This window comes from Acipenser ruthenus, chromosome 3 (genome assembly GCF_902713425.1).
Source record: "Acipenser ruthenus chromosome 3, fAciRut3.2 maternal haplotype, whole genome shotgun sequence".
In the NCBI taxonomy this organism is placed as follows: Eukaryota; Metazoa; Chordata; class Actinopteri; order Acipenseriformes; family Acipenseridae; genus Acipenser; species Acipenser ruthenus.
Window position 1 is genome coordinate 84684929 of NC_081191.1, and position 25834 is coordinate 84710762.

At 36.3% G+C, this 25834-nt stretch overlaps 1 protein-coding gene across 1 annotated transcript in view; it reads right to left on the reverse strand.

Annotated features, from left to right (window-relative positions):
- Window positions 1-25834, reverse strand: part of LOC117435253 (parathyroid hormone/parathyroid hormone-related peptide receptor-like) — a 121275-nt gene that overhangs the window by 42835 nt on the left and 52606 nt on the right. Inside the window, exon 2 of the mRNA XM_059017858.1 lies at window positions 3457-3562. Coding sequence (XP_058873841.1) covers window positions 3457-3562 — 106 coding nt within the window. The remainder of the gene's footprint in view (window positions 1-3456; window positions 3563-25834) is intronic.

Consider the following 25834-nt stretch of genomic DNA (forward strand, 5'->3'; position numbering starts at 1 on the left):
TCTGGCGGTTTTCATTAAAAAAATGTATAGAAGTGGGTCAAGACAAAAGCAGCACTTTCGGAACTGCCATATCATACATTCAACCACCTAATCCCCAGCCTTTCCTACTTATATGACAAGACAGTAGGATGTGATTAGTCATTCGTCACCCTAAACAAAGATGAATGTTTAAGACTGTTAAGACACCTCAGCACAAAAGTTGAGATTTATTATTGTTAACCCATAAAGTATATAGAGCTAACCAAACAATTCCAGTATAGCTTACCTAATATTAACTGTTATTTTGTAAGGCTCATATTTTTTCTGAATTTAAGATACTGAAAGTGAATTTTAAAGATATTTAGGAACAAAATGTATTGGTCGCTCTTTGAATTTATTTATTGCTGCATTTTAGACAAATCCCTGTATTCTACTGTATGTCCTTGTGATCTTCATGTCCTTTTGAAATGGAATGTCCAGGAAGTGCAGCAATGAGATATCTTCAAGGATCGATAAGTACTTTTGTTTATTTATAGTTTTGAAAAATACCAACAAATCAAATACCATTATGCCTGGATCTTTTCTAATATAAATTGGTAGCTGAAATTATGGCCATACATATTAGGAACAATTTACTAGAACCATTATTTATTTATTTAATTTATTTACTGCATTTTTATACAAAAGTATCGCAAAACACTGTACAGTACAAAACAGAAAAAACAAACAAACCACAATACATTTGTATTGCATGTCACACATACAACATTCCATAATCAGATCATTTAAATAACATATTTAAATAACAGTATACACATAATACAAAAGAAGCTTTTTTTTTTTTTGTAGTCACCAATTTGTTTTTTGTTATTTTCTCCCCAATTTAGCAGTGTCCAATTATTTTGTTTAGTTCTGCTCACCGTTACCACCACTACGCTGACGGGGCGAAGACAAACACTTTTTTACACACTGCAGACTCACCATGCAGCCACCCAGAGCTACACCGTCGGAGGACAACGCAGCCCTGAGCAGCTTACAGGCAAGCCCGCAGGCGCCCGGCCAGACTACAGGGGTCGCTGGTGCGCGATGAGCCGAGGACACCCTGGCCGACCAAACCCTCCCTCCCCCCCGGGCGGCGCTCAGCCAATTGTGTGCCACCCCCTAGGAGTTCCCGTCCTCGGTTGGCAAAGGAATAGCCTGGACTCGAACCGGCGACGTCCAGACTATAGGGCACATCCTGCACTCTACTTGACTGCTTTTACTGGATGTGCCACTTGGGAGCCCTAAAAGCAGCAATTGTAAAAGTTCTATTAAAACCCACTAAGATAAGAAAAACATTTTATAAAAGTGCGTTTTTAGTCTTGACTTGAAAACTGTAACCGTCCCAGCTTCCCTGATAAATGAAGGCAGAGCATTCCATAAGCCCTACCTCCCATGTTGCTTTTGTTGACCCTAGGAATAACCAACAGTCCCACATCCTGTGATCTCAGAGTGCCGTTTGGATGATACAGGGTCAGTAAGTCCTGCAAATAACTAGGTGGTAATCCATTCAGGGCCTTGTAAATTAACAGCAATATACTGCACATGGAGCCAGTGTAAAGAGGCCAAAACAGGAGTAATATGTTCACTTTTTCTGGTTTTAGTCAGAATTCTAGCAGCAGTATTCTGAACAAGCCGCAAGCGGGATACCACACGTTTTGGGACACCAGAAAAAGTGCATTACAATAATCAATTCCAGATGAAACAAAGGCATGCATTTGTCTCTCGGCATCAGATACAGAAATAATTGTCTAAGTTTAGCTATATTTCTCAAATGGTAAAAATATACTTTAGTAACTTCCCTAATATGAGTCTCAAATGAGAGATCAGGAACAAAGATGACCGCCAAACTCTTAATTTCTAGTTTAAGTTTTGATGAGCAAGGGTCAAACTCATGTAATGCCACATTTCCTTTTAGTTGGTTCTGTAAGCCCACTAGTACAACCTCTGTTTTATCTGAATTCAACATTAGAAAATTCTGTGACATCCAATGCTTGATGCCTGCAAAGGCAAGTAGCTAAGAGAAGAAATTCCTGGCTTTAGGGGCAAATGTAGCTGGGTATCATCAGCATAGCAATGGAAGTTCACTCCGTGTCTGCGGATAATGTCACCCAATGGTAGCATATATAATGAAAACAACAAGGGACCTAGAATGGAGCTCTATGGAACACCACAGACAACTTCCGATAATGCTGATTTTACCGACCCAATAGAGAGAGACAAACTGAAACCTATCAGAAAGTAAGATTTGAACCAGGATAGGACAAGTCCAGACAATCCTACTGTGCTTTCAAGACAATTGAGTAGAATGGAATGGTCTACAGTATCCAAGGCAGCACTTAGATCTAGAAGAATTAAAACTAATGTAAAGCCTGAGTCAGAGCTTATCAGCAGATCGTTCACAGATCGTCTCGGTGCAATGTGCAGCACGGAAACCAGACTGAAACTCCTTGAATTTACCATTAAGTTAGAAATTTTTGTAATTGAATTGCAACAACTCTCTCTTTTATTTGTAAAGAAATGTACAAAGTCATTGCAGCTGTGAGAGGAGCCAATGTCAAGGGTAGGACTATTAGGGGAATGATTAATTAATTTATCTAGGGTAGCAAAAAGAAATCTAGGATTATTTTATTTGTTTCAATTAAATTAGAATAATATGATGATCTAGCCAATGCCAGAGCCTTCCTATAGTTTTCTCACTGGAGAAAATAACATAAATAATAGCAATTAACAAAAAATGAAAACATATTGTAGGGTTCCTTTCATGTCAAAGCTGTACATAACAATCCAGGTAATCATCAGAGCATTGTACAATAAGATAAAAGCTCAAGAAACAAACATGTATTTAAAAACAAAAGCAACAATGCTTAACATTGCTTAAGTAACAGACAAATCTACAAGCAATTTCCAGTACTGTGCACAATTTTTTCCCATACCTTATTAGTAATATGAAGTGGCTCAGCTTTAATCAATGTATGATTAATTAACCCAATTAGCTTTAAGAATAAATGCTTCACTGTTAAAGCTTCTTGTCCTAGTTGCTGTTTATTATCCCTATATCAGTATTCATGGATTTCATCAACTGCAGCTAGGATGAGGCTTATTCCACCAGAGTTTTGATTAACCGAGATGAGAGGGAAGCAGTGGGCGCTGGAAGCTTGCAGCCAATTAAAAAGAGTAAATAAATACATACATACAGTACCTTTAAGTATGCAGTATGGCCTTGATACGCAAATGATTTATTATTTAGCTTCCGTTGCTAACTCAGATATAATACAAACAGTATTTCAGAATTCATATCACATTTGCCTCTAGGATCTTTTTTTAAATCTGGTGACTAAATTAAGTCTCTATCTGACAGCCTTTCCAGGACCTAATAAATTCAGTTCTGGAAGAACAAGCTTTCCAATCACTAATTTAAAGCTTTGAGGTACTTACCGGACACCTTGTACATCTTTGATTTGATGGCTCTCTCACATTTCCGTTTGGCATTGAACAAAACGTATATCTGCTCTTCTTTGGTGATAACATCATCAACATCTACCTGTAAGAGAATATATTTCAGTGTCAATAAACCAGTCTCTACAGTAACTGCTTTTACAAACAGGACATGATGCTGTTCTGCAAACATAAATACATTCAGAGACTGCAATAGTTATTCACATTTTCAGGACCAGCTGAACAATACAAGAATACAGGCCCTCGTCATCGTGTTTGGCGACACAGTTTATTGAGTTTAGCAGTAAAGGGATCTGAAATGAAGAGGGTCAAAATATTTAGAACATATAGATACAAAACATTGAAAAATCTGGAATCCATGTTTGTCATCAAAATGGCAATGTCATACAGGTAAGGATTTCTAGGATTAGCTTGATGCACTGCTGACATTAGCCACACATGAAAACTCTCATAGCCTTTTCACACGTGCACATCCGAGCCGAGCCCTCACAGCACAGCTAGTTTCACACTTATCATTTTGTTGAGCCGAGCCGAGCCGGAACCGTGAAACTCTGGCCTCGCAAGATATCTGGTACGGGCTCGGTGCTGAGCAAGGCTGGGGGCGGGGTTAACTCGTACTCTCCGAAACCATAAACTGTCTACCAATAGATTTCACAGGAATTGAGAAATATGGGACTAAACCACAACGCGAAACAGTGTTGTGAAAAAATAAAAAATAAAAAAACAGGATTACAGAAAAAGACGGAAGATGATAACAATAAAGCAGGTCAGATTTAATGGACGCAGTTCTTGGTCACAGACCTGCAACGACCGGTGCCGATATGTTGAATTCGGCAACTTGTTCCACACGGTATGAAGCTGAGTTTACATATTACAACATTCTTTAAGCTTGGCCACTTTTTTTATTTATTTATTTATTTATTTATTTATTTTAGTATTTCTCCTTTAAATTGTTTAACACTGACAGGTATCATTTAAAAAAGACAACAAAAAAAAAACGTACAGTTTGTTAACTGCAAGATCTACTGCTGTTTGTATTCCATATATGTTTTCTAATGAATAAGTGATCAGTAATTATGCATGTTATTTTGTGGTTTCTTTATAAACCAGTCCTTAACAGAAAAAAAAATATATAATTAAGATACATATATTGGAAATGTGCAAAGTATCTGAAAATCATATTCAATAGGGTCATTTTTAAAAAAATACAGTATATTAACATTGCGTGTATAAAAACAAGTTGTAAAGAAAAATATATTTAAATATGTTACGTTTAGATTTTCTTTTTAATAGATCTACTTTAAATCTATTTTTCTTGACTGTTTCCTGACATTTTTCAAATGCTATCTGTAACTTTTAAAAGCTATTATTAGTTGTAGTAGTTAATCTAACTAATAATATGAAATTAAATTATTCAGTTTGTATTTGCATTCAGCAACATGTGAAAAACAAATACAAACAAGACCTTTTTTTTATTTTTTCACAACACTGTTTGTTTCGCGCTGCAGTTTAGTCCCAAATTTCTCAATTCCTGTGAAATCTATTGGTAGACTATCTTTTCGGAGAGTACGACCTCGGGATACATTATCAAAACAAATCCACACCACTCCTCAGTGCGCCTGTGTCCACTGACGTCACGTTCCACAGTGCAGCTCCTACTTTGAACAGTAGTGCGAACACACCCAAGCCGCGCTGAGTGGGCTCGGCTGGGCTCGGGTGTACTAGTGTGAAAAGGCTACAAGATTATGTTTCAATTAATCCAACTATTGATAAAAAATGGAGGGAAGAAATGCTGGGTATTGCGCCTGCTTTACCAAAAACAAAGTAACTGACGATGTCTCTATGTGAACAAGCAACCACACATTCCCCAATCATGCGTTTTAACCACTGTACAAAAGAGAAAGTTAGAATCTTTAGGATGGCAGTGCATTACATAGTTTTTATTAAATATCCTCTTCATCAATCACTAATGGACAATACCCTCAAATAAATATGGAAACTGTGCTTTAAAAAGAGCACCCTGAAAGTTTGGATTCTTAATTGAAGGCTCTTCTGTTTACTAGCGTTGGGGCCATATTTTCCTCTGATATCACTAAAGGTGAAATGATATTTATAGTAACAATACAATGATTGAATATTCCATCAGAAGAGGTGTGTGTAAAATGCTTCAAAAGAATAACATATTCTGAGCAGTAACTGTGTGCATAGCACTTACAATATACAAACTATCCGATTATAATGCATTTTGACAATATAAAAAAAAAACACAAAACAATTTTTCGTGTAAAAGTAAATAAGTAAGTAAGAGAAATCTCTCAAAGCCTCTATAAAATATAAAATAAGGAGACAGAATCAATCTTTTTTGGATCCCATCTCAATGACTCAAGACAGGAAATAAATGTAAAAGAAGCTTAAAGGAAGTTGTCAAAGTTGGAAGACAATCATTACTCACATTTGTGTGAATATGGTGTGAAGTTCTGTGATTGAGCCTTTATTTTAGGATAATAAAAAAGCATCACAAAGCTACAGTCAATGCAGTGGTGCCGTCCTTGTAAATGGCACATTGCTATGGAAAGCTGTTTTAACATGTCATCCTTAATTTCTAATATCAAGACACCTATTGCTGATATCAGTAATGTTTTGTTGATATTATTAATAACATTTTTTATATAAACAATTCTTAATATTATTATAAAATTGATTTTTTCTTATCAAAAATAGAATTGTTGATATAAAATAATTCAAATTCTTGATATCAACCATTTGAATTTGATATAAAAAATGTATATTAATTAGGTGACACCATCTGGACTGTACTTCTTCGCTTGTATAATAAAATATATAAAAAAAAAAAAACTGTACAATGTATGCTGTGCATACAACTGGTGATAACTAATAAAAAAAATAATAAAAAAGTAGTTCCAAAAACTTAAAGATATGTCTAAAAACAAACAAAAATTACAGTGACACATAGATTTTGATGATTACATTGTGTGCTTTATGCAACTTTTTATTACAGAAAATGATCTCAGCAAGGTTACTTGAATCCTTACGAGTGTCATCAATTGAGTTAAAACCTGCAATCCAATGAAATCCTATTTGGTTTGATGTTGCTTCTGGCTTGTCAAGGGGAAATGCACATATTACATTGCTTGCTTGATTAGTGTTGCTGGCACCTGGCAATGGGATACCTGGACCTGGCAGATTGCCCTCTGCCAAAAATGTCCCTGGTGTTTTCATATGTTTATATATCAGTAAAGCCTAAAGCCACAGTGACAGTTATATTTACTTAATTACACTTTTTTCTCTATATGCTCTTTGTAAACAGAACTTGCAGAAAAGCTGGATTTTTGTAAGTTCCCATGCCTTTTGAAGTACCCACACCAGCTTGGCAATTATCATTCAGAACTGCACCAGTATACAGAATCTTTTTTTTTTTCTTTTTTTTTTTTTTTTTTTAAACCATAGCTGTTTTAAGTCAACCGCCATTGCATTAGTATATAACATACAATATAAAGACTACGTGTACTAGTTCTAAGTGACTTCACCTATGTAAAGTATTGTTTAATTCCATTAGTTTGTTGCTGGGTAAATTACTATTACCTAGAGCCCCTAACTGAGCTGAGCTAAGCGGTTTGCAATGAATCCTCAAGGAATTTGGCAAGGTTTGAACAAATAACAACTTTTTGGGGAAAAGCTACAAACTGTTCAAGCAGGGATTTGCTGTTTACTAATGTTACCAAGATGTGTTTCCACTTTCCTCTGAATTCTTTATTGTATTATATGTGTCCTTATGTGACTATCATGATTGTGCTTACAGTCTTTAAAAGAAGCTGAAACATCAGTGACAGTGTGATGATTTTATAATGGTGTGTTGACTTGTCATTTTTTTCAGTTGCTCTGGATTGTTCTTTTTCCAGTTTTACCGAGTGAAAAGCAATGCCACAACTCTATTTAGGTTTGCAAGAGCCATCCATTAAATAGAATCAAATAGATTCAAATTCAGATTAAAGTTTAATAGTTGCTATGCCATCAAGATCAAATAATTACCTCCACTGTTTGTTTTCAAACACATGCTCCCTTGAGAAAGAAACTATTTGGACCTGAACCTATATTGGGTAGGGCTGCCATTTGCTCTGATCATAGGTGTTGTTGTAAAAAAATGTGTGTCAAGTGGTCCGTGGGAAAAATCCAAACACCAAGGTGGTCCCTACATTGAAAAAGGTTGGGAACCACTGACCTAGAGATATCTCTAAATGGACAGGAAGTTATTTAGAGATATCTGAAAATGATTTAAAGATATCTGAAAATGCATTTTAGATATCTCATTTAAAGCTCTGTTTAAAGATTGAGATATCTTGAAATGTATTTTAGATATCTTAAAATTATTTAGAGATATCTTTAAATATTTGAAGATATCTTCAAATACTTAGAGATATCTGGAAATGATTCAGAGATATCATAACATATTTAGAGATATCTATAAATGAATTTGAGATAGCTCTAAATGATCATTTGGCTTGCCATAGTTTATAGTGCTGCAGGGATCCAATGACACATCATATGGTCAGCCAAATTTGTATCTCTAAGTCAATTTGAAACCAAATCCAAACAGACAGTGGCCAGGCAGTGTATATATTTAATATGGTTAAATTTCACGTTACTAAACAGTTAAGCATCTTAAATTGTACACATACTTGATATAGGTTTGTGCAGTTTTGAATAGTACAAAGTAATGGACCTCAGTGCTGTGTGTAATAATCTATGTAGAGTACGACTCGCACAGACTCCTTCTTACTCAGCAGACTGGGAAGATAGAAAAATCAGTCAACTCAGAATTTACCCAGCTTAACATACAATTACTAATAAACATGATGCTGTTATGTTAGGAATGAATGAATGAATTAATGAATAGGTAAGGATCAGGTTGCTTAATAGCTTGGATAACCTAATAAATGAATAACATACAGTTTAAAAATACTATGTATGTTTATTTTAGGCAAAAAAGCCCATTAGTCATTATTTTCCCATGCATTGATCTGCATCAGTTTTTGTAACACTGCTGTTTATGCTGGCAATGTGCTTCTGTTGATAACAGTAACTCTGCATAACTGGCAAATTGTTTTAATTATAGTAAGTATGGATGTTTGCAACTTTCATACTCTGCAAGTCAGCTTCAGAGATTTAAATACACTTTGAATATTGAATTGGCTATTGACCTATAAACATGCACATTAATATTGACAAGCAAGGGGATGTAAATGTCAGCCATACAATAAAAATTTTGTGTAATAAATTCAAACTTAAAAAAAACCCCATATGAATCTGTAGCTTTGGGGTATTGGTATTTAAACTGTGACTAGAAATGAACAATTGGTAACATTTTTAATGTGGATTTTAAATTAACGATAATTAAATGACAATGGTAGGTATATATATATATATATATATATATATATATATATATATATATATATATATATATATATATATAACAAGAGGTTATGGAGCATAGGTAAGTGTGTGAAGAGTACTTTGAAATACAATTTTATTTAATTGAAATACAACTGTATTTAAAACAAATCTAAAACTGTCTTGACAGGCAAACAAAACAGTCCTAATTACTAATGCTGTTACAAGGGTTTCACAGGTATTGTTTTTACGCTATTCCTTTAGCAATAAAAATAGTCTGGAGCAGGGATCAGAACTGGGCAAAAAAATAGACAATGCCAGTAATGGCATTAAACAAAAACAATTGAGGGATTTATATTAAACTGATCTAAACAGCGCTGGGTTATAATGCTGGCTTTAATGTCATGGTGTGATTAACATTCAATTGAAATTATCAATTCAATTGAAATGATCAGAGTAATGCTTAAAATGATCTGCTAACTTACACAACCAAGAAGGTTGTAAAAAACAAACAAACAAAAAATCTCGAGACAGTTCCAACCCAGTTCATTGCATTAATTGAAATCAGGGCAGCAATTTTGTCTCATTTTCAAAAAACCTCACAGGCTGTATTGTTTGAATGAAGAAAATTCAATTTGAAAGCCATCACTTTAAATCCTCATCTTACGTTTTGTAAGCAATGCTTTTTGAATGCTTAAAGAGTTTCTTGCATTTTTATTTTTCATTTGGGAATATAGTGTGTGTAGTCGTTAAATACCATTGGTTGACACTTGTTACAAAGTGTTGTAAAAGAATTTCAATCTGAGCCAAGGCTGACTTGCTCTGCCAGGGACTCTTAACCCTTTGAGGTCCATTTATTCAGCGCCTGTCAGGCACGTCGGGTCTAATTTATTTTCACACAAGCTGTTTATTTTACACGCACTGTTAAAAGGTAATTTTATTCACAATGTTTATACTGAGGAAGGCAGTTTGCCGAAATGCATCTGCAGCTCCGTTCTGAATTGGGGTGGATATATTTTTTTTAATCAAAAATGAAATAATAAAGGAATATTAATTGTACTTTCAAGTGCCTCGGATAGTTTTTTTAGTGGAGAGTGCGGATCGTTCTTTATCAATTAATTGTTTTTTTGTCCCTGCACCTCCACTTGAAACAACATTTCTCTTTGAACTCAATTTTATTCACAGTAAAACAGGTTTAAAAGGCACTGCATATCAACGTGACACTCAGTACTGCATCTCCAGCCCTGCTCTTGGTTGCTGTATTTATCATATATTTATTCATAGTCGTGCATACTGATAAATCATCTCCTGATCACTTGATTTATAACCAAACTCATGCGTATTGCTCAGATCCGCCTCCATCTCCCCCCCCCCCCCCCCAATGTCAGATGGTCCGACATAGGACCACAAGTGGTTAATAGACAACCTCCATCCCAATCAGACCGCAACCTGCTGGTGAGGTTACGTACGAACCTGCAAACCTAGGAGCTGAGGGCCACCCCATCAATCCACTTGCTCCAGCATTTCACTTGTTATATTAGCTTTTCAGAGCGCTTGATCAACATTTTCTGCTTAGCTACACATTGATTTAGCTTGCTGTGACACTTTCCCCTTTACAGTAAATACTTTTTTTCAATTATTTAGTACATATAACATAGCAGTGCTACATTAAAAACTATTAAGCTGTTCCAATACTGATAACATGTGAACAGTGCTAATACTGTTGTAATTCTGAAGTGCAGAGATTCTGAAACCACCACACACAACTAGGGGGCTAGAGAAATGACCAGCTGTTTAGAAGCAGTAAATAACACTTCCTCTCATAGGCACTCAGCCACCCTGATTAAAACAGTACTTTATTTAGTAAACCAAATCTCCCCTATGAGTTACAAGTAAAGAAGTGTGTTCATGGTGTTTATAGACATGTCACACTAGCTGCATTGTTTATATTGGTTTTTAAAAAAAAACTCAAAAGGACCCAAAAGAATGTACTTAAAATATGTCTGAGTCCAAACTCCCCACTATCATACAATATACTAATTATAATTATTTTAATAAAAATAAAACTGTAAATGGAATTGAATGTGTTTTTGCAGCCCTTCAGTCACAGCATGGACTTGTGTGTAACTCGTGTGAAGACATACCTTGCATGGCGATACCATTGTTGGTAACCTAGCGACAGCTATGTAATTTGTTTGGAGAAATATTGGTAAATAAACCTGGGCACCAGAGCAGCATCTCTTGTGGATCCCATAGCCTTTTTAAAGTGGTCTTTACACATCTCCACCCTTATAAAATACACAAATCTTCACTGCCTCTGATGTGTAGGTGCAAGCGTCATAAAAGTTTCCAGTTTTACCAGAGTAGCGGAACTCAGGCTATGGGTGGAACAAGCATGAGCTCAGCTTTGAACACTGAATATTTGGAAGAAATAATGTACAAGTACTGTAACTTGTTGCTCTTTTTTAAAATAATAGGACCAATAATGTGGTAATTGTTGAATTAATCGGATCAGCTGCCCTTTAGATCAATTATCTATGCAGTGAGATGAACGAGCATATCTAATGATTTTGAGATATGACAAAAACAACACTTGTAGAAATGTATAAATTAGAAGTACACCTCCCTTACTTGCCAAAAAAACACTTTGTGACAGGATGGCTGAGCAGTGACGTCTAGCCAGAAGCAGGAAGGGAAAAACACTGACACCAAGTACTGCAGATTCAAAACAAAAAGACGCGGCGTGCACCGTTTATTCAAACACAAAAAGAAATAAAATATTTAAACACAAAACACTGCTCACAGAGCAAAATAAATATTTTAAATAAAACAAATCACGAACACAAAAATACAAACTGAATAGGTCAGGCCAGGCTATTGCCTTCACTGTTCCTATACATTTTAATTTTTTAAGTTTCGTTTCTCTCTCGCTCCTCTCGCTGTCTCCGCTCTCACTCCTAACACCCACACGGTGTGCAGAGAGCTGCAGGCTTTTATGCAGGTGACCATCTCCCGATTAGCAACAAATTAATCACTTAATTCGGGAGATGGCCACCTTCTGCATGAGGTTTTTAAATTACCATGGATGGGAAGACCATCCACACTACCAAACAAAAACAAACAAACAAACAAACAAACAAACAAACAAACAAACAAACATTCGGCTACGCCGTCAATACAATAACTAAACATGACTCTCGTCGTCATATATCTATACATAAATACAAATAAACAATAACAAAACAAATACAAAACACTGAAGGACGGCACCTTGCTCGTCCTATATAATAATAAACAAACAAATAACACAGGGGCGGAGGGGGAGACCCCGTTCTAAAAATAAATAAATACATTTACACAGGAAGGCTCCTCGCCCTGTTACACACTTCAAATATAGTTTCTGAAATAGTTGTTTGTGTGAGCTGCTCTATTCTAGCAGACTCACAATTCAGTCGATACTATAAATCGCAAAGTGAATGAATACTTTTTTTGTATTTTGTCGTCACCATCTTCAAATGGGCAAAGTTTAACAGTTAGTGTGCTTTAAATGTTCTTTAAATCTTGATTTAGAGAACTGGCAGTGGGATAATGTGACCTAAAGTGATTTTATGATCGGATTTTGCAACCAAGTTCTTATTTTGCGTCCTATAGAAAACTGCTCTGTGTATGTTGATAGGATTTGTATTTATGGGTAGAATGAAATAAAACCTAAGCTGTTTTCAAAAGGTTCTACTAAAATGTTTGTTTTGAGTAGTCCTGCTTTTATTTCAGTGTTGAAAGCTTGAGTGCTTCTGCCGCAGCATCCAGGGCTAGAATGTTTAAATATGCTAATAAGGCTTTTTTTTTTTTTAATTTATTTATGTTTTTATTTTTATGAGAGAACTTGGAATTTGCACTCTCCTAAAAAATACATCCAGATAAGACCTTGTTGTTAACTGTGTGGGGCACTTTAATTTATTAAATATGCTTTTTTGTAGCAGCATTATTAAAAGGTAAGATTTCATAATCTCACTGTTTGTATCACAGGCTTTCTATCATCATATAAAAAGGTTAAACTCTACAAACCAACAATATTAAAATCGCTAACAAAGCAAGTGACATCTGTGTTTTTATAATAGCATCGAGTATGTTAACACATGTTTATGACACTTTCAACAATTCAACGGTTACGAAGGTGTCCTACTGTGTCTAGAAGTTTAACTAGAAAGCATCATAAAACAGGGAAATAAAACTGGTCTAAAAACAGTGCTTTATTTTTTCATTGAATCCATCCCTCATTTCATTTCATACAATGACATGAGAAACTCTAGCTACTCCACTGTATGTATTGTACCCTATAAAGACTGATGTACTTTGGAACAAAAAAGGTAACTTAAGGAGTCATTTAACGAGACCGAACCGAACTGGACAATCTGATTGGGCGAAACCATTCCACCTTCCTGCAGTGGATGTGTTCTGCTTGTTCGGTCAAACAGCCCGGTCTGCTCTAGGAGCAGTTCCATGTGGTGAAACATGGCGGAGCCTAGCAGGTACAGTTATGGCCAAAGGTTTTGCATCACCTACATTTTCTGGGGGATTAACATAATGTAGATGTTTTATTTAACATCATGTAATCAAAGAAACTACAGAACGATATCACAAAGGTCTACCGAAAGCCATAATAGTAGTACAGTATTTCATGTTGGTTTACGAAATGTCACATTTTTTAATTGTTGTCAGTTTTTTGTTAAGTATCGAAAACTACAAAGCAGTATGCAATTCAATATGAAACATTCAGCAGGCTTCATTCGACTTCATTCAAAATTATTGAATTCTATAGGGAGATACACTGTACTGCTAATTCACTGTATTCTAACAGATCAATTACAACTGTACAAAAAAAAATAAACCTAGCCTCAATTTACGATGGTCTGTACTGTATAGCGAGATTTTTTATATATATTTGACCTATACTATTAATGTTATAATTTATTACATATGATATTGTAGCATGCTAGGCCCCTCAATGAGGCAGTTTAAGAGTTAATTTAGAGGTCTGGGATAGGGAAGGAGACTAGTGGGAGGAGCGGATATGATGGAGGTGGGGGAGAAACTGATAAAAGAAAGGGGGTGCGCAGCAAGCTCTCTCTCTGACCGCCTGACTAGCAAACAAAGAGCTCTGGTTTGTACTCCCCTACGTTTAAATAAAGACAGTGTTTGTTGTTTTCTACGATGTGGTCCCCGAGTCCCATTAAGAGTAACTCGACAAGTGCTACAATGGTGTCAAAGTGTGATTTATAAAAGGAATTAATAATAAATAACTCAAGATTGCTACTTGATGATCTCTTCTCACTGCAAACCTGCAAAGTGGTCCCTGTGAATCTTATGGAAACCAGATGACCCCAGGTACCCTACAGTCGAAAAGTAATTGCCCAATGAGTGACCAGAGCTTGAGCAGAGGGACAGGATACCAAGGGAGAATAGGCAGACAGTGTGTTGGGTGTGTGGCCTCCCAAACCATTTTACGAGGAACTGCCCTAATAAACAACAGCATGTGCCTAGAGGGCCGCAGGGAAACTAGACAGAGCTAGGATCGTAGGGCGGAGCCTGGCTCAGGAACCCAAGAAATACCCCCTAACAGTGGCCCCAAAATGTTAAAGCAAGCGATGCGTGAAGGTCATCAATGCTTTGCTTGAACCTTTAAGCTCATGTACACAACTGTCTCAGCCTAGCTCCCCCTATGCAACCAGCTCCGCATGTCAGCATAACAATAACCTGGCTAATCCGAGCAAGAAGTTCAGGAAACAGAAATATCCGAAAGGGCCTGTAGTGGCCCAAATGGGGCGAAGAAACCACGTTTACGTCGGTTGCACTATTGAAGACATATACGTCAAAGGACTGATTGACACAGGATCGGCAGTTAATATTGTCCAGTCTGATGTGACGGACCATGGGGGGAAGGCATGGAGGAAGTACTTGCAGCCAGCCCATGGAGAGCTGCGAACTGCTACAGGGGAGGTGGCTCCTGTGCTGGGCCATGCACTGTTGACCGGACACTTGGGTGGCAACCATCCAGAATGACCCGATCCTTGGTCTAGACTACTTGAGGAGACAGTGTTTGCTTCCTATAATGTGGTCCCCAAGTCTCATTAAGAGTAACCCGAGTGCTACAATATAAATACTGCTTGGAACTTTCTGTCTGAAAAATAATCAGCACAATGCACAAATAGCATCCCCAAATCGCTGTCAGCCATGATGCTAGAACAGAAATGGAACAAAATGATTTTGCGAAAAGGCTAAAACCTGTTCCTGTTTCACATCGAACAAGTTGAACATGTCTGAGTCTGTCCGCCTCACAAAATTCTGTTTATAGTGCACTTACATCAATTGATGATTTACTGTTGTCAGAGTGATCAGAAACAGCAATGTTACTGCTGTGAAATCCATTTTTTGTATTCTACCACCAAGATGCCATAACCAATTAATGCAATGCAGAAAATAACCACTTAGCCTTTGACATTTATCCACTATGTTGTTTAATATCCCGAACACACTAATGTCATAGTTGTAATGAAAAATAAAACATGTGGATTTTGTGTACTTGTGGCAGTGTGGCAGGACAAAAGCCCTGCCGCTGCATGTGTGTATGTGTTGGTGTGGGGAATAATGGGTTGGCAGGGAGGGGGTTAAATTGCTCCGTGTCAAAACATTGCTGTGAATTGATTAAATGATTAATTAAGGCTCCAGCCACAGGTGTATAAATAGGGTGATCACGGGTGTTTGTGAGTAATGATTTAGAGTTGATGTTGGTGAGAGGTGAAGGTGTTTTCATGTTCCATGCTGCCCCATCTTGTTTGTTTGTTTACATCTCCTCTCCGTAAGTGTTTTTGTAGACCTTTTGTTTTGGCCTTTGTGCCATTTATTTTGTTAACGTGTTTTGTTCTGTTTAATGTTTAGTGTTTTGTTTATTTGTTGTATATGTTATTAAACGTGCACATTAGCATTTTGAAACCTGCACCTTCTGTGTCTGAGTCTCCCTTCCTGGTCGAAACAGCATTGCCACTGACGCTGTCCTGTCACAGTACTTTACTGGATTTTCAATTACTTTTGTTATATTGCCAACTTCGCTTTTGCGCCAGTTTGGCCCCTGTCCTGTACTTGGCATTCTAATGCATGCACGGACTGTAGTAAGTAAGCAATAACACAAAATGACAAGGTGTGCAGTCGTCGTGTAATATACCAGGCCTCTCGTGCGGTGAGGCACAAAGCCAAGTGCCTTTTACGTTTTGCAGTGAAAAGCAACTGTTTGTACCACTTATTTTACAATCAGATGGTGGATATGTTTTATTTTTATTTTTTTTTGCATACTCCCATATAATTAATTTAACAGAATTGTAACCAAATGAAAAAAAAAAACTTTAATAAAACATCATTTTATATATTTCTCTTACTTGGTATTTGAACAAAACACAGCACAATTAGAATTGAATCTCATTCAATAAATTAGCCAATCAGACAAAATGTAGTAATTGCATTCGTCGACTGGTGACACCAATGTTGTGCAAAAACCCCATTACAGACAAATGTAAACACATACATATAATAAAATATCAAGGCATAATATTCGTTTTTTTTGTGTGCACACCTGGATAATTGATTATCACTTTGGTTTAAAAATAAACAAACAACAAGTAGTTTATACTAGTTCATTTTTTTGGGTAAACTAGCTGGCATGCCCTGAATTCCCAGTCTCATTAATTTTTACAGCTGAGGTTTGTGGACTGCTGATTAGGCTATAACGCTACCTGGCTCAAGAGCCAGCTTAAACTTCAAGCCATGTTTTGCTTATTTCAAAAACAATATATATGGTTTTATTTTCCAGTTTTTTTTTTTTTTAATTTAAGCTTAGAATAAACAAATCCATTCTACGTTCTGAAAGGAGTTACAGAAGGAAGGCATTGAAGGTTTAGCACAGTAAACAACCACAGACGGAACAAAAATCACCCGCAAGTAAACCAGGATAGATATAACCTGTTTACTGTACAAGTTCTGCCAATGTAGAATATTCCATCACTGCTCCAAAAATGGAAGGATAAATAACAACAGCAAAAAAAAAGCTTTGAATAACACGTGGAAACATTGAAAGTGCACTTTTAGTGAGATGTTCTTTATGCAAAAATTATTTTAGATTTGCAATGTTTCCAATTGTGGTATGATATATATTTTGGTCCTCTTTTATGATTTGTGCTGGAGCAAAAACACATTTTTAAAGCAATAATTGGTGCAAATAAACATAGTTTTGTTGTGTGTGTGGATTTTGGTTTTGATGCACATATAGCTTTCGGTAAATGGCAACATTGTTTCATGTTTTAGTATACAAGTATATTCACAATACTTTGCGGTATACTATATTTGAAATTGTTAAATATTATATAACAGGGAATAATACAAAAAAAAAAACATTTCTGATACACATACAGTATTGCTGTACAGTATTTCCACCAACTCGATGTTGTACGATACCAAGTGTGCTCAGCAAACACAGTTGTTTAAGTTGTTCAAATTTAGAACTGCAGTTTAGAGATACATATATTTAAATTCTAGCTAGCCATAAAAAAAGGATCACAAAGTAAGCACACATAACTTGTTCATTTCAAAAGTAATGTTCAATGAAGAGGCGTGAGTGGTGCTTTGAACATGAGCCTTGTGGGCAGGCAGTGAGTAAATTACAGCTTACTACAAAAATACAAAAATGTAGATCTAGATCAGGGGTCTCCAACCCTGGTCCTGGAGAGCTACTGGGTCTTCTTCTGGGTTTTCATTTCGACTGAGCTCTCAGTTACTTAATTGCACCAATTACTGGCTTAATTAGTCAAGATTAACAGGTGTTCCAGATTTTTAGCCATTGATGACATAGGCACTTCTAAAACCTGAGGATTTAGGGCTCTCCAGGACCAAGATTGGAGACCTCTGATCTAGATGAATCACATCGATGCTATTGATCAAGATGAAAAGTGCAGATTTCCACTAGTTCATGGACATTTATCATCCCTCTAAAGCCATTTATTTATTTAGGACATTTTAGATTAGCACTGTTCTTAATCCTTTAACTCATCACAAAGTGTTGTCAATACAATAGTCAATACAATTTCTTTTTATTATTCTCTTACCCCAACATTTGAATGGATTTGTTTAATCCAAGATTAATCCAACATTTAAATAAATTGAAATGTTAAAAAACAAAGAAAATGGGAACTAAAACCATATGGTTTTGAGTACCTTGAGTCTAAGACAAGGTATATGTGTGTGTGTGTGTATATATATATATATATATATATATATATATATATATATATATATATACAGACGCCTCCTGTATCCCTGTTCCAGAAAGCCTTGCGTAACCCGAATTTTACGTAAATCGGAAATGTATATATCAATATATATCAGATACGTATATCAATCTTCTTTCACTTACAAACTGGTCCTGCACTATATATATTAGTGCTTCTGGTAAGGTTTTGGGTCATTTACTAATTTACTCGCCAATTTAGACACAATATGAGTAAAATGTATTTTGGGTGAGTAAAATGCTACATTACCTTGAAGTCACGAGAACTTTCAATAAATACTGTACATACTTTAATGCTAACTTATGGGGTATGCATTAACTACAGCCTTACATTTTAACTGTAACATTACTTTGAACTACTGTACAAAAACTTGGTTTTACAAATAAAAACTAAAACAACAATTATTCTTATTTGCTTTATTGACCACAACCTATATGGCTAGGAAGCAAATAAACACAGAAACAGAAGAATTGTTTTTTATTCCAAGGCTGCAGATGGAATATACCTAACAAAAGGCCTGCATGCACATACTATACATTTCTAAAGAAACAATCATATTTTATTCCTGATTGATCGTCTTGCTATAGCAATATAAAGCATCCCAACTCTCTCCAAACACGGACTATGGTATTTATTATATAGATTTACCTTCCAAAAATCAATTTTTTATTTTAAATTGAAAACTTGTGTTTCTGGCAATTCCCAGAAATGTATCTAGCAAAATAGTATATTCACAACCCAAGGGACTTTTTCAACCTGAAAAAAGAAACAAGGACCAGGGGTCACAAATGGAGATTAGATAAAGGGGCATTCAGAACAGAAAATAGGAGGCACATTTTTACACAGAGAATTGTGGGAGTCTGGAACCAACTCCCCAGTAATGTTGTTGAAGCTGACACCTTGGGATCCTTCAAGAAGCTGCTTGATGAGATTCTGGGATCAATAAGCTACTAACAACCAAACGAGCAAGATGGGGCGAATGGACTCTCATTTGCAACCTTTCTTATGTTCTTATGTTCTATTTGGCCATTGAGATGCCGGAAACCAACAAAGTACAAAAAAAAGAACCACCCTTTATGCAGCTTAGAATAAAACATGGTAGAAACTCAATATGGTTACTATCATGAATTGGGTTTCTGGTAATGTGTTGTGGAATACAGCTGGGGAAACATGCTCTCTGATTGGCTGAAAGATCATCAGCAATCTAGAATTCATAATATAGTATTTGTAACACTGAGAAATTAACCAATGTATATTTACATATAGATTATTTATTTATGTAATAGAGCCAAAGTTTATCTCATAAAAAAATAAAATATAAAAATAAATAAAGCAGCCCCTACTGGATCTTAATTCCAAGGCCCTTCTAATGGTAACCTGGAGACATAAAACAGGGATTTTGCTCTGACAACAGGTAAAACTTGGGTGTCTGTGTCTACAGTAAAAACAAAACAAAATGAACAGAATCAATCACACAAATTCATATCAATTAATACAATACCTAATCTACAAAGTTTACATTAATAACATTAAAGTTAAACAGATACAAACATTACTTTCACTTACCTGTTGCCTTAAATGTAAAACTGTATTTAAAAATATTGCAGGAGAATAGGCTGTGAAGGGCCTTGCTTAACCACACTGAATTATAACTACAAAGCAAAGGATATCACAAAGTAGTTACAGTTAAACATGTCTCTTGTATGTATTTGAGGCTAAAATAGCACAAAAAGTAGACATTGTTTTTTTTTTTTTTAAATCCCTGTCGTTTCCTTCACAATAAACAGTGTCAAAAGACATTTTCATTAACTAATAGCATTACTGAGATTTACTTAGGCCTTGCGGTTACAATTTAACTCTAAAAACTTCAAATACAATAAATGTGGAAAAGGGGGTGCTGTTAAATGAAAAAAAATGTATACATTCCACATTAACAACAGACACAGGATCACAACATAAAACATAAACAAGACGTTGATCACACACTATACATAACATTTCCCTTGCAAGTTGGGCTGGAGTTGGAATGCATGAGGCATTTTGTTTTTACAGGGTGGTCAAACGTATTTTTAGATTTAAATTATCCAAATGGATTTTATTAACCAGTTTTAAATTAACTTAAAGATATCTGAAACAAAAACTTAAAAGTAAGTTCATCTTGGATGTACTGTGACACACCGAACTAACTTTATTCAAATAACACCACAATTCAAATGAAAAACTCAACGTGTACGGCATTGTTTTTTTTTCATAGCAAATCGCTGACTTGGTTGTATAATACGTGCCTCTAAAAACACCATCTCTCACTGTAAACTGCTTGTTGAAAGTAGAAGGGAACGACAGCTGCCGCAGTACACTGTCCGTACAGTTCAACGCATAGGAGTCATTTTAAAAAGGGCAATGTTTTGTTCACAAAATATGATCAGTAAATGCTTATGTAAATTAAATGTAAATTAACATAGCAGCACAATTTACTTTTTTCCTCCTTGATTTGCGTAATAAGATTAGACATGATAAAATATTTTTAGATTCAAATGTATATAGCTTTGATTAACATGTGATTGTTTATCCCTAATTATGCTGTACAACATTTAAAAACTACACTGCTACGGAGTCTGTGTGGTGCGACTGGCACCTGCACGCTCTGCTGCTTCTGATATACTGGCTGCTCAGAAGTTTGCGATACAGATCTGTCAGTCACAAACTGTGTTATAAAGTGGTCAGAATTCCAACATGATAGCTTTATTCTTAAGCATTCAAATCTGTGGGATGTTTTGGAGCAGGGACGCTTTACAGGAAAATTGCTTGGGGATTCTGGCGGTCCCTTTTATAAATCCCAGTAATGCAACTGAAGGAGCCCACACAAAAATACGCACTACAGAAAATAATATTATTCAATACCGCTATTTCCACGTCGCACTAATAAAGCCTTCTCTCACCCCCCTTATTCATGCCAGTATCTAAGACAACCTCCGAAAAAACAAGCCCTGCTTTTGGGAAATCACCTAACAGTTGATCAACCAATGAGCATGGACACAAAGTGAAATGAGCAGAGATTTGTGATGTATGAAATCTGATTAGAATGAAAGCTCTGCCAATCAGCATGCAGTGCTTCATACTGGCATTAATGCTGTCAAATAGCTAACAGAAACATAAGGAGTATGAGGAATCAGAATGGAAACCAATACAATAACAGCAATTAACTGCACTGAGCAGCAATGTTCAATAATCATTGGCACAAGGCTGCTATCTGCTGGTTTCACAGAACCCAATTAGCACTAATCTTATCAAATGCTACCTTAGATAAGGTATTCGGGACCTATGAAACCATCCATATTGTTCTTCTAATAACCTCAGGACTTTATCTCATGATACAGTACCTTAATTCCAAATAATGTAATATATACCATAAACACACATTTGTACTTTACTACTGTACTACATATAGACTTGAAATGCACTCTGTTTTACAAAGCATGCATTAGAAGTTGCAAGGTAATGAGGATTTCCAATTGTGAATTACAGAAAAGCCACATTTAGTCCATGGGATTAAAGATTATTGAACTGGAGCCCCACAGATTACAGTGTGATTCAGTTACTAAACACACACACACACGTTTGTTTATAGTGTTTATGAGGACTTTGCATTGACTCTCACTATATTCTTATTTACTATTCCTAATTCCAGTCAAACAAAACTCCACAAAGGGTGAAAGTCAACAACAAACAAAATATTTGGGCACTTTTAGTTTGTTTTAAAAAACAATAATGACTGTTTAATATCTGTTTAAACATTACAAGGACTTGGCCTGTGTCCTCATAAGGTAGGTTTGGTCAGACTTTTATTCCTTGTGGAGAGTTTTTTGACCCAGCAAGCACTATAACCCCTCCCCCCACATACACACACTCACACTCACACATCAAATATGAAACGATTTACAAAGAATGTGTCTGATTTAGCTTTCATCCTAAACCAATACTCAAATACCAGCTGAACAGAGTCTTGCCTACACTAACACTCACAGTCACATCCATCCCTCAATCCTGACAGGTTTCTTAGAAACTGTAGGGATATGCTTTTGACACACTTTGGTGAGAGCTTTCATTTAAGAGTTCCTGGATATTATGTACTCAAAATAGCATGATATATGACTCAGTGCCATTCTCCTTAACAGTTCAATTTGCATCTGATGACTTAAACCACAAACCACAAGACTAGCTGGCCTTTGGAATTGCCTGAAAACCACATGTTGAGTGAATTTAGAGCTGAGTCCCTAATTACGTATCCTCCTGGCCCAATTTGCCTGAGAAACAGCACAGTATTTCTCATGGGAGTGTGTGTGTGTGTGACTTAATCATCTTTTACTTGTTTGCATTACAACTATAGCAATGCAACTGTGATTTTTTCCCTCCACACTAATCTTTGACATTTTCTGTCATTGTGAAATGGTGCTGTGTATGTAAATTAAAGTTTACCTCTGTGTAAAGACAGAAATGCTGATTTACAGAAACTAGTCAACTTAATAAACAATGGTTATTTAAAACCAATACACTAGTACTTGTAGTGTACTTGGGATTGCTTGTGGGCTATCTAGGTGTGTCTTCTAATTGTAAGTGTTTGAATAATGCAGCTATATTCTGGCCTATTTTAAGAACATGGCATTATATATATATATACAGTGCCTTGCGAAAGTATTCGGCCCCCTTGAACTTTGCGACCTTTTGCCACATTTCAGGCTTCAAACATAAAGATATGAAACTGTAATTTTTTGTGAAGAATCAACAACAAGTGGGACACAATCATGAAGTGGAACGAAATTTATTGGCTATTTCAAACTTTTTTAACAAATAAAAAACTGAAAAATTGGGCGTGCAAAATTATTCAGCCCCTTTACTTTCAGTGCAGCAAACTCTCTCCAGAAGTTCAGTGAGGATCTCTGAATGATCCAATGTTGACCTAAATGACTAATGATGATAAATAGAATCCACCTGTGTGTAATCAAGTCTCCGTATAAATGCACCTGCACTGTGATAGTCTCAGAGGTCCGTTTAAAGCGCAGAGAGCATCATGAAGAACAAGGAACACACCAGGCAGGTCCGAGATACTGTTGTGGAGAAGTTTAAAGCCGGATTTGGATACAAAAAGATTTCCCAAGCTTTAAACATCCCAAGGAGCACTGTGCAAGCGATAATATTGAAATGGAAGGAGTATCAGACCACTGCAAATCTACCAAGACCTGGCCGTCCCTCTAAACTTTCAGCTCATACAAGGAGAAGACTGATCAGAGATGCAGCCAAGAGGCCCATGATCACTCTGGATGAACTGCAGAGATCTACAGCTGAGGTGGGAGACTCTGTCCATAGGACAACAATCAGTCGTATACTGCACAAATCTGGCCTTTATGGAAGAGTGGCAAGAAGAAAGCCATTTCTTAAAGATATCCATAAAAAGTGTCGTTTACAGTTTGCCACAAGCCACCTGGGAGACACACCAAACATGTGGAAGAAGGTGCTCTGGTCAGATGAAACCAAAATCGAACTTTTTGGCAACAATGCAAAACGTTATGTTTGGCGTAAAAGCAACACAGCTCATCACCCTGAACACACCATCCCCACTGTCAAACATGGTGGTGGCAGCATCATGGTTTGGGCCTGCTTTTCTTCAGCAGGGACAGGGAAGATGGTTAAAATTGATGGGAAGATGGATGGAGCCAAATACAGGACCATTCTGGAAGAAAACCTGATGGAGTCTGCAAAAGACCTGAGACTGGGACGGAGATTTGTCTTCCAACAAGACAATGATCCAAAACATAAAGCAAAATCTACAATGGAATGGTTCACAAATAAACATATCCAGGTGTTAGAATGGCCAAGTCAAAGTCCAGACCTGAACCCAATCGAGAATCTGTGGAAAGAACTGAAAACTGCTGTTCACAAATGCTCTCCATCCAACCTCACTGAGCCAGAGCTGTTTTGCAAGGAGGAATGGGCAAAAATTTCAGTCTCTCGATGTGCAAAACTGATAGAGACATACCCCAAGCGACTTACAGCTGTAATCGCAGCAAAAGGTGGCGCTACAAAGTATTAACTTAAGGGGGCTGAATAATTTTGCACGCCCAATTTTTCAGTTTTTTATTTGTTAAAAAAGTTTGAAATATCCAATAAATTTCGTTCCACTTCATGATTGTGTCCCACTTGTTGTTGATTCTTCACAAAAAATTACAGTTTCATATCTTTATGTTTGAAGCCTGAAATGTGGCAAAAGGTCGCAAAGTTCAAGGGGGCCGAATACTTTCGCAAGGCACTGTATATATATATATATATATATATATATATATATATATATATATATATATATATATATATACATACAGTGGTTTGCAGAAGTATTCACCCCCTACCAATAATGTCACATTTTGTTGAATTACAAATAATTTATGCACAGTTTTTCAAACTTTTTTTATTCAAAGCTGTAGTGGTTAAACTGAACACTGTTATATGAGGAGGAGGTTAAATGTCAGCAAATCTTGCAAAGAAAATGTACAAAATGAAATTTACTGGTTGCATAAGTATTCAGCCCCTTAAGTCAGTACTTGGTAGAAGCACCTTTTGCAGCAATTACTGCTTTTGGATAGGTCTCTACTAGCTCTGCACAGTAGGATGGTGAAATTTTTCCCCATTCTTCATGGGAAAATTGCTCCTATTCTGATAAGTTTGTTGGGGATCGTCGTTGGACTGCAATCTTCAAGTCTTGCCATAATTTTTCGCTTGGATTCAAGTCAGGACTTTGACTGGGCCACTCAAGAACATTAATTCTCTTCTTGTTCAACCACTCCAGTGTGGCTTTTGCTTTGTGCTTCAGGTCATTGTCCTGCTGAAATGTGAATTTCCTCTCCAGTTTCAGAGTCTTGGCTGATTCAAACAGGTTTTCCTCAAGGATTCGCATGTACTTTGCACCATCCATTCTCCCCTCTATCCTGACAAGCTTCCCAGTCCCTGCTGAAGAGAAGCATCCCCAAAACATGATGCTGCCACCACCACAGTTGGGATGGTGTTGACTGGGTGATGCGCAGTGCTGGGCTTGCGCCAGATGTAACGCTTCGGTCTCGTAATTTATGACGTCACAGAAACCCTAGATGGAATTATTATTCTGTAACTCACTGAAGTCCATCTATTATATATACACTACCGGTCAAAAGTTTTAGAACACCCCCATTTTTCCAGTTTTTATTGAAATTTAAGCAGTTCAAGTCCAGTGAATAACCTGAAATGGTACAAAGGTAAGCGGTAAACTGCCAGAGGTTAAAAAAAAAAGTTTAGATTACCAAAAACTGAAAAATAATGTACATTTCAGAGTTATACAAAAAGGCCTTTTTCAGGTAACAAGTAATGGGTTAACAACTTACAGCTGTTCTGCAGCAATGGAAGTAAATTAAGCCTTGAAAGTTGATGCTAACAATTACTACAGGTGTCCCAACTTTTGTTGATTACTTACAAACGCATAAAAGCAGTGTTGGAACAGACTGTGTTACTACACCCTCTTAAGCATTATTTGGACAGTATTGTACTGCAGGAAGTAATATATTGCTCTCATAATGGCGAGAAAAAGGCAA